Genomic DNA, 10530 nt, shown 5'->3' on the forward strand with positions numbered 1-10530 from the left:
GGACACCACTTACCTTTTGAGACTCAGTTCAAGCACAGCTTCCTCTAGAAAACCTCTGATTGCTTTCCTAGAGCAATCCCCTCCTCCCTTTGTGTCATAACTGGGGCCTCCGGGTGGGAGGAGTGGACAGGGTGCTCTGCTCCCCGCCTGGCGCCGTGCATGCTGAGACCAAAGGCCTTGTCTTTCATCACTGTGCGCCTGGCGCCTCACCCAGTGCCTGGCAGGCCTCAGTACGCCACTTCTCTTGGTGCTGAATGGGAAAGTGGGTATGTGGGAGGCCCTGGGAGAATCTTGAGTTTCAACAATAGGAGCGTCTTGGACTGAGACTAGGGCTGTGATACTTTATTTATGCAAGGAAAGCACCCTCTCCCTCACTTCACCTGCTACTTTTTGGGCACCCCTCCCTGCCCCACGGTGGGTCCCCGGTAGGCAAGGTGGTGATTGGTAGGCTCTCCTGAAGGCACTGTGTCTATTGTTGAGATGACTCCTCTTCTAGCTGCATCTGGAGGAAAGTGCCTGCAAGAGAAGGGTGAGCCAAATGGCAGGGGCCAAAGCATGGATCGCAGGAGCTGATGGGGTGCTCAGAGCTTTGGTACCCAGTTACTCAGTACCTGGGTCCTGTCTTTGTAAGACATGCTGGGCCACTCATATACAGAAAAAAAAAAAAAAGTCCTAATTCAGTTTTTCCTCACTTTGCCTGTGTGTACAGCAGGTCCCAATCCCACTCTAAAAAGCTGGAGCCCACCTTGTAATTGGATCCTTAGCATTCCCCCTTCTGTTTGTTCTGGGCATAGCGCCAGCAGGACAGGGCCAGGGGTTGGAGCTGAGGTCCTCTTTACCTGAGGCTTTAGCGTAAACTGTCTGCTGATCTCTGCTCTGGGTGACACAGGACAGGTACATCTTCTGGTCCTCGATCTTTTCCACATTGACGTTCAGCACAGCCAGAGAGCCCAGGGGAATCAAGCTGGGAGAGGAGGTGGCTTAGCCCCGCTCATGTAAGCCCCTGGGCCCTGCCCCTCAACTCTCTGTCCTCCCCCATACTTCTCTTCATCTTACCTTGTCCAAGGACTTAAGTGGCTCCTGGCTCAGGGCCCATCTGCCAGCAACCAGAGCTGCATGGCAGAGATTCTAATCTGGCCAGGGGACCAAGGGACTGTGTGGCTGGGGAAGGAGCATGACAGGGCTTCTGCACCCCAACTGTTCCCTCAATGGCCAACACCCCAAAGATCTGTACTTACTTAAAAAAATAATCTGATTTTGTTGTTGTTGTTTAATTTTTTGGCCACACCATGTAGCACGTGGGGTCTTAGTTCTCTGACCAGGGATTGAACCCACATCCTCTGCATTGGAAGCGAGGTGCATTAACTACTGGATTGCCAGGGAAGTACCCCATACTTACTTTTTGAACCTGATGTTGAAATTTAATGTTAATAGCCCCTCTCCAGACAGGCAAGCAGTTTTAGAAAAGGTCTCATCTATCAAGGCTGCCAGGGACCCTCCGTGGGCAAACCTAGGGGAGGAAGCAAGGAGTAAGGCCAGGGACAGAAACCCCGCACCCACCATTCCATCTCCCCCCCCCCAAAAATAAGGAAACAGATCTGGATCCTGTCTGATCAAACCAGTCAAAATCAGCTGGTTTTTCTTCCACGTTACTACAGCCTGTGTTAGCAACCACTGACACCATTATTGTATTTCACCAGGAAAAAAATTTTTTTTCTGACAGAATGAATGGAAGAAGCTTTTTTTTTGATTAATCACCTATTTGCTGGTAGCAATTACCGTAGTTTGGAAAGGTCCACTCCTTCAGGGGATGGAAAAAATGCCTGAACTTTTGGGCTTTAGTCTCCAAATTGTGACCTTGGGCAGCTCTCACCTCACCAGTCACTATGGCCAGTGTTGAGCCCACGTTTTCAAGACCAGTAACCATGAGGCTTGACCTAGGACCTATTCAGTGATGACAAGATGGACTCCCGAGCGGCGCTGCCTGTGGAAAGCTGAGAGCCAGCTTCAGCAGATGCTGCAAACACTTGCTTTATTTAAAGGGTGCAAATTCTCGTTCTCACTTGTGCAACCTGACTTTCTTCATGCCAAAACTCCTTTGCTGGTTAAGTTGGGGAAAATAGAGAGGCACCGAGTTTTAGAAAGCGGATAACTCGAAAAGAGATTCCAGTTTCTGACTTTCAACAGTGTGACCCCGATTCTCCACAGACCAGGTCAGCTTCCCTGCTGTGCTATCACGGGTCACCCTGCTGTGCCTGCCGCCAGCGGGCTTCCCACACCCCTGCTTCTGCTCCCTTTGGTGGAAAGTACTGGGGGCCATGCAACCACACCCGCCTGGTTTGACTCCTTGCTCCACCCTCACTGCCTGTTTGATCTTGTGCAAGTTGCTAAACCTTTCTGAGCCTTAGTTTTCTCACTGTGAGTTGTGAATAAAAATAATTTGTGTCCCATCAAATCCGATGAGGTAATGTTTATAAAAGTTTACATGCACCTCTAGCCACTTCCCTTCCCACATGGCTTGAAATAGGGGAAGAGTTGTAGCCAAAGAACAGCAAGCCTGCTCTTCGCTCTTTGTTCAGGGCCCAGGACCCAGTGGCAAGTGTGAAGATGCTTCAGGGTAGCTCTGGCTCAGTTATTCTACCCTGCCTCGTTGCCTTGGGGCTGGATGGGTACTTGTAAGATAATATAGTATGTACGTATGCTGTGTTGTGCTTAGTTGCTTAGCCATGCCAGACTCTTTGCGACCCCATGCACTGTAGCCCACCAGGCTCCTCTGTTCATGGGGATTCTCCAGGCAAGAATACTGGAGTGAGTTGCCGTGCCCTCCTCCAGGGGATCTTCCCAACCCAGGGATTGAACCCAGGTCTACTGCTTTGCAGGCAGATTCTTTTAAGGGAAGCCCAGGGATACTGGAGTGGGTAGCCTATGCCTTCTCCAGGGGACCTTGGTCTCTGCCCCTGGGTCCTGGCACAGAGCTCCTGAAACCCTCATAATTTCCTGTGTGATAGGAACGTCTCTTGTTCTAACAAGGTGACTCTGGGTGGGCTCCTGGTTGAGGGCTGTTTACCAGAAAGACCAAGCCATGATTAGAAGCTTGGAATCTTCAGTCCTGCCCCCACAACCTCTAGTTCTGTTGAGAAAGGAGAAGGGCTGAAAATGAAGTTAATGACGGATCATACCTATATGTTGAAGCCTCCGTAATAATTGCAATTAGTATGGGTAGGTGAACACATCCACACTAGGAGGGTATCCACAAGGACAGAAGCTCTTGCACTCAGGATGTGTTCCCAGACCTTCTCTTATAGACTTCTTCCATCTGGATATTCATCCTTTGGTGGTGGTTTAGTTGCTCAGTTGTGTCTGACTCTTTGTGACCCCATGGACTGTAGCCTGCCAGGCTCCTCTGTCCACAGGATTTTCCAGGCAAGTATACTGGAGTGGATTGCCATTTCCTTCTCCAGGGGATCTTCCTCTGCAGGGATTGAAGCTGGGTCTCCTGTACTGCAGGCAGATTCTTTACTGACTGAGCTACTAGGGAAGCCTGTTCATCCTTTACTATATCTTTAATAAACTGGTAAACATAAGTAAGTGTTTCTTTGAGTTCTGTGAATGGTTCTAGTAAATTCATCCAACCAGAGGGAAGGGTCCTGGGAAGCACCAGTTACTGCCAGGTCAGAAATTGTGGGTGACCTGTGCACCTAGGCTTGCAGTTGGCATCTAAAGAAGGATGGAAGCAGTCTCATGGGGCTGAGCCTTTAACCTGTGGGGCCTGACACTATCTCCGGGTAGACAGTGTCAGAATGGAGTTCTGATGTAGGACCCCTCCCCGCCCCAAGTGGTGTCACAGAGAATTGCCTGGTGTTGGGGGAGCTTCCAGCCATTTGGTGACTGAAGTGCCAGAAGTGAAGTTTTTGCATGAGAGTGAAGGAGGCTCACAGGAAAGAAAGACAGCAGGAAGTACAAGATTTTTCCTTACACGGGAGATAGACTGACCTGGGTGTTTCTAATTCAGTGCTGACCCCTTCTTGGATCCCCTCAATCTTCTAGCCTCAGTGTTGAGTGATCCTCTTCTACCTTTCCAGCCCCACCTCCATGAGCCCCTAAATAAAAGGCCCACTTTCCACCCTATCCCTGCCTCTTTGGGGGGTTTTCGTCTTCATAAGGGAGGGGACCCGTGGTCTGGGTAGAGTTCTGACCTGGTCCCCCAGTGTCTGGACACACTCGTGTGGAAGTCCCCTGAAGATACCTTCAGGATGGCCAAGGTGACGAAAGGGCTACAGTCGGAATCCGTGGCCTGCAGAGGTGCTGACATCTAATAATCTCTTTGAATTCTGTTTAACTGCAACTCAGTCTCTCTCAGGTCTGGGGACCCTTACGTTTCTCCTTCCCTCCCCTCTCTCCTCTCCCTTGCAAGTATTCTGACTCCACAGTTAGCCTTCAGTGACTGTCTAAAGCAGAAACAGGGGTCAAGAAGGCAGACAAACGTGGACCTGGTGATCCAGTGTCCTTAAGCAAGAGGCTCAGGGCCCGTCTGAATGTGTTTTTATGTCCAGCATGAACGTATTTACGTCCAGTGTGAGTTCTTTCCTGGGGTTCCCAGTTTGGAGGCAGTGGAGTATAGAAGAAGCAATGGATTTGGAGTCTCACCTCCTGGGTTAGAATCCTGGATCTGACTTTAACTGCCTGTGCTATCTTGGGCAAGATCAATTACCTCTGTGTGCCTCAGTTTGCCCACTGGGCAAAGGTGAAGTTTGAAGAGATAGCCTGATAGCTGTATTGTCCTTTATGGTTTATGAGTACGTACACACAGGCCCTTGTTATCTCTTAGCTGTTCTGGGAGGTAGATATTACTGCCCCAAGATTTAGGTAAGGAGACTGAAGTGCATGCATGCTAAGTCATTTCAGTCGTGTCCAACTCTTTGTGACCCCATGGACTGTAGCCCACCAGGCTCCTCTGTCCATGGGATTTTCCAGGCAAGAGTACTGGAGTGGGCTGCCATTGCCTTTTCCAGGAGACTGAAGGCCAGGAGACAGAGGTTAAATGGCTTGCTTGGGGTCTTCATACAAGCAGTGGCGGAGCAGGACTGGAAGCCCAGCCCTTAACTCCAGATCTTATCATCTTCTGAGTCTACTACACCCTTCTCAGAGTGGCTTCTAAGGCCCCTTCTTACTGAAAAATTCCCAGGCCTGGAATAAGGAAACTGTCTCTCATCTGCCCAGTGGGGACTGAACCAGATGACAGAATATCCTTCCACATCTGACACTGCAAGACTGAAGCCCAGTGCCTCCCACTCTCCACCCAGCTCCTTAGAGAGAGGTACAGAGCCCAGAGGCTGGCCAAGCCTTGGCCAAGCACCCCTTGGCCAAGCACAGAAAGCAGCCAAAGATGTCCCTCCCTGGGTTAGCCCATTATCTTACCCTGGGACCCCCTCCAAGCAAGGGCCTGGCTGGAAAAGGCAGACGGACTTCTTCTCGGATGGTTGGAAAAAGATGACGTACTCGAAGCCTTGTCCCTCCCTTTCAATACACCTGGTGAAGAGACGCCAGTCACTCTTGTCTGGGGAGAGATGGGCAGTGATACAGCTGAAGGAGGGAGTGTGTAAGGGCAGGGGGGCCGGTCAGCAGCAGAGATGGAGCTGGCCTCTGGCACACCATTGAGGAGAGAACCAGAGGACACGTGGGCTCTGCTCTTGGGGACTCTTCAACTGGAGAGTGAGGCACCGACCTGTCCTCAAGGTCTTCGGGCTGAGGGGACACAGCTCTGTCCTCTGGGAGCCCTGAATCTTGAGGAAGAAACACGCATGAAGTTCCCTGGCTGAGAGTAGATGTAGGGTCAGAGACCTTAAACATTGAAAATTAAAATGTAAGGCATTTAATTCACATGTAGTTCAAAGTAAAAATACAGAACAGAAAAATAAGTGGATATGAATCCCCCAAAGTTCTGACTTTTTTTTTCCTCAGGGCAACTATAAGAACCATATCCTTCTTGGATGATAACCAGAGTCTTCAAACATTTTTGATGCAACTTTGTTTTTTCCATAAACTGAATGGACCATCCAGTTAGCACTTGGTTGGAAGAACAGTTATGTTAGTGAGAGAGACATGGTAACCCATCCAAGTCCGTGCACACGCAGAGAGATCAAAGTGGAAAGCTCTATTGCTCTGACCTGTGGGTGTTTCAGGAGTCTCTGAGCCTAGCAGAACAGGGATGGTGTGGAAGGTCTGCAGTGGGCAAGGGGGAATCCTCAGACCTTTGTGGGGTGGGGAGGAGGACTTGGGATAAGGCTTGACAGTAAGGCAAGCATCCCTGGTGAGAAGGCAGATGGGTAGAGGGCTGAGTCAGCGGTTCTCCAGTGGGTGCACTCTGGGCTGGGAGCAGAGGTGGTTGCTAGGGTGTGCTCTCATCCCCAGGAGGAGGGGAGGAGGGGGCGGGGGCTGAGAGGACGTTTTCCTCATCCATGTGCCTGGGGCTGCATCGTGAGGGGTGGACTTGTCAGAAAGAACTTCTGGCTGAGAACTGGCAGAGAGCTTGTTAATTTCCTCCCAAAAAGTCTCTGGCCGCAGGAAAAGGGGCTGGCTGAACTGATTCTTATGGGCTGGGGTGTGTGCGTGCCAAGGGCCGCTCTCAGGCCAGGCCTTACCTGAGTTAGCTGATAACTCTAGTGGGAGCTTGAACCCCCGGATGTGGTCTCTGTTGGACCTGAAGGAAGGCACTCTGACCCAGCCATCGGTCTTGGTCTTCTCCAGAAATTCATGATACAGGCTCAGCATGTCTGGACCCCAGCTGGCATTGGGGAGGGCGTAATTCTTAGTCTTTGTCATCTCCTGACAGAATCTTGAGACCTGGGCAGGAAAGATTGGGGAGACTAGATGGCTTTCTAGAAGGTGGGCTGTGGTTTGGGCTGTGGGACCTGTACCTGATGTAACCCAGCTCCTGGGTTCTTGGGCTTCTCAATCTCTTCTGTCAGTGTTGAGGAAAATGGCCCTTGGGGACTCCTCAGAGTGACCAGTCAAGGGGAAAAGTGAAAATCACTCAGTCATGTCCGACTCTTTGCGACCCCATGTCCATGGAATTCTCCAGGCCAGAATACTGGAGTGGGTAACCTTTCCTTTCTCCAGGGGATCTTCCCAACTCAGGGATCAAACTCAGGTCTCCCACATAGCAGGCGGATTCTTTACCAGCTGAGTCGCAAGGGAAGCCCACAAATACTGGAGTGGGTAGCCTATCCCCTCTCCAGCGGATCTTCCCGACCTAGGAATCAAACCTGGGTCTCCTGCATTGCAGGTGGATTCTTTACCAACTGAGCTATCAGGCTAGGGGACACTAATGTGCAAAGGAAGGGAAGGAAAGGCATTGGGGCTGACAATTAGAGGCAGCAGCTCTGTGATGGTGCAGTATAATTGCTCTGTTTTGAAACCTGAGAAGGGACTTCCCTGCTGGTCCATTGATTAAGAATCCACCTTGCAATGGAGGGATTGAAGGTTCAATCCCTGGTCAGGGAACTGAAATCCCACATGCTGAGGGGCAACTAAGCCTGTGTGCTGCAGTACTGAGCCTGCACCACAACTAGATAGTCGGAGTGCCAGAATGAAAGATCCTGCATGTCGCAAAGAAGATCCCATGTGCCGCAACTGACACCCAGTGCAGCCAAACAAGAACAAAAACCAGACCACCTGGAGCTGTTCTATGAGGCTGAGAATGGCTAGGATTAGTCCCACTGGGAAAACTGAGGAAATACGGCTGAGGCTGCCAAACTTATGAGCATGTGAGCTGATGGCTGGACCAGAGCCCTTTCTGCGTGTGCTAAGTTGCTGCAGTTGTGTCCGATTCTTGCGACCCCATGGCCCGCAGCCCGCCAGGCTCCTCTGTCCATGGAATTCTCCAGGCAAGAACACTGGGGTGGGTGGCTGTGCCGTCCTCCAGGGGATCTTCCCAACCCAGGGATCGAACCTGTGTCTTTTTTGCCTCCTGCATGGCGGGTGGATTCTTCACCACTAATGCCACCCGGGAAGCTCAGAGCTCATTCTGAACAACTGTCTACCTCAGGGGTGGGGGCGGGAGTGGGACCACAGGTGAGGACCATCGTTACTCACCTCAGGGACTACTTGGGCTCTGTCCACAGCTGTCCTCACCCTGAAGTGAGTAACAATGGGGAAGTGGGGAGTGGGGGCTCTTTTGAAACGTGTTTTGGGCACCTCAGTGGTGCAGTACCTTCTATGGGATGAAGAGGAGACCTCTGCGGCACCAGATGCTCAGGCACCAACTGCAATCATGAGCAACACACCAGCTGTTTGCTAAGGACACACAAAGCTTCCTTCGTCTGGGGATGTCCCAACAGTCTGAGTCCCGTAGGAAGAAAGTGATTGGTGGCCACACAAGGTTCAGATCAGAAGGAAAGTAACCTGCTGGTCTTAGTTTGGGATCTGGGCTACTTGGTTTCCTTTGCCAAATCAAAGAGCTCCCAGCAAGCTGCTCACCTGCCCTGGCCATGATCTATGAAGAGGAGATTTGTGTTGGGCCCCATGGTGGCTCAGATGGTAAAGAGTCCACCTGCAATTAAGAAGACTTGGGTTCGATCCTTGGGTCGGGAAGATCCCTGGAGAAGGAAATGGCAGCTTGCTCCAGTTTTCTTGCCTGAAGAGTCCCATAGACAGAGGAGCCTAGCGGGCTACAGTCCATGGGGTTACAAAGAATCATAACTTAGCGATGGAACAACAACAACAACAAATATATCCTTGGGCTCTAGAAGGGCTGTGCATTTGGTTGAACTGAGAACTCACTCACCAGGGACTCCGTGGAGGATCCGAAGGCTGAGGCAGGGTTGAATCTGGGCAGGAGGTGGGTGGCACCAGGAAGAGTTCCATGGTGGCCAAGTATCACTGCCATCTGGAAGCCTCTCCGTAGCATGGCTGAATGCTGAGCTGCAGGGCTGTAGCAGCGAGGCCAGTGAAAGCCTTCCAGCTGCTTCTTGGAGCTGTTGGTGCAAACTGCCTCTCAGACGAGCCTCTCTCCTGTCTCAGGCTTCTATTAGCAAGCTCCCACCACAGATGATGAGGCAAGGCTGGGCTCGTTTGATGCAACACCCATAGATGCTTGGGGCTTCTAGCTGGTGCAGAGCCCCATCCACCCTTGGGGAGAGGCAGGCGCTGCCTGGGCATGAATACAGAGCAGGACTAGCCTCAGTTCAGAAATATTTGTTAAAGGAGCAAAAGAATACTTAATGAAAATACTATAGTGTATATGAAACTTCAGAGAGTTGCCCTGGAGCTTTTCTGGGAAGAACCCAATAATACTCCCAGAAAGGAGAGGGAGGTCTGATCCTTGATGGGAGGTTGTTGATGGAAAATCTGTGTATGTTGGTGGAGTTTTGGCAGCAGACAGTTTTGGGAGTGAGAAGCAGAGCAGGGCAGCAGAGGTTTTGTCAAAGACAAGTCTAGGAAAGAGCCAGCTTTGGGTGGAGGTGGGGGTGGGGAAGAAGCGCTCAGTCTGCTAGGGTGCGAACTCTTTTTGGAGGTGGTATTTCTTCTATTCAATTAAAACTGCCAATTTTCAACTGAAAGTCCCAGAATTTAATTCACCAGAATAAACATGGAAATTTAAAGATTTTATCCCACCTTTTGTAGTTAGCTGCCCTAGAAGACTAGAATATAAGTATTTTCCTCACTCTTGTCAATGTTTGAAATGAAACTTCTTCAAGAACTGGGGGAACTCAGTTTTTTGATTGATTCAGTTTCTGCGTCTAACCGTAAATATTTGAACTAGTTGCCAATATTTAAAAACAAGGAGTTTCATAGAGAGCAGAAGGCCTCAGACCTCCAGATAAGTGGAAAGATCTAGCAACAGGGCACCTCATTCCTGTGTGCCCTTTGGCTTGCCCCAGGCCTCGGCGATCCTGAACATTCCTTCACTCCGTCTGCCAGTCTCTATGTTCAGTTCAGTTCAGTTCAGTTCAGTCGCTCAGTTGTGTCTGACTCTTTGAGACCCCCATGGACTGCAGCACGCCAAGCTTCCCTGTCCATCACCAGTTCCCAAAGCTCACTCAAACTCATGTTCATTGAGTCAATGATTCCATCCAACCATTTTATCCTCTGTCATCCCCTTCTCCTCCTGCCTTCAATCTTTCCCAGCATCTGGGTCTTTTCCAGTGAGTCAGTTCTTTGCATCAGGTGGTCAAAATATTGGAATTTCAGCTTCATCATCAGTCCTTCCAAGGAATATTCAGGTTGATTTCCTTCAAGATTGCCTGGTTTTATCTCCCTGCAGTTCAAGGGACTCTCAAGAGTCTTCTCCAAAGCCACAGTTCAAAAACATCAATTCTTCTGCACTCGGCTTTCTTTATGGTCCAACTCTCACATCCATACATGGCTACTGGAAAAACGACCAACCTAGACAGCATATTGAAAAGCAGAGACGTCACTTTGCCAACAAAGGTCCATCAAAGCAGCCAGCAGCTTTGCAAGTATGTGCAATACTTGATTTGGAAGATGAGACTTGAGCAGGAGACAGGAGAGATAAGAGGAATCTTAGAA

At 50.3% G+C, this 10530-nt stretch overlaps 1 protein-coding gene across 2 annotated transcripts; it reads right to left on the reverse strand.

Moving 5' to 3' along the window:
* Positions 1-327: 327 nt before the first annotated feature.
* THEM5 (thioesterase superfamily member 5) lies at positions 328-9019 on the reverse strand. 2 transcript variants are annotated; one of them, XM_004002506.5, is made up of 6 exons: positions 8786-9019; positions 6642-6843; positions 5419-5557; positions 1400-1510; positions 840-964; positions 328-516 (listed from the first exon to the last, which is right to left on the reverse strand). In XM_004002506.5, the coding sequence occupies exons 1-6, from the start codon at positions 8906-8908 to the stop codon at positions 470-472; spliced, it is 747 nt and encodes a 248-aa protein (XP_004002555.1). In that variant the 5' UTR covers positions 8909-9019; the 3' UTR covers positions 328-469. The 2 variants fall into 2 exon arrangements, with proteins under 2 accessions (XP_004002555.1, XP_060270306.1); XM_060414323.1 differs by lacking the exon at positions 840-964.
* Positions 9020-10530: the final 1511 nt, after the last annotated feature.

This window comes from Ovis aries, chromosome 1, assembly GCF_016772045.2.
Source record: "Ovis aries strain OAR_USU_Benz2616 breed Rambouillet chromosome 1, ARS-UI_Ramb_v3.0, whole genome shotgun sequence".
Classification (NCBI taxonomy): domain Eukaryota; kingdom Metazoa; phylum Chordata; class Mammalia; order Artiodactyla; family Bovidae; genus Ovis; species Ovis aries.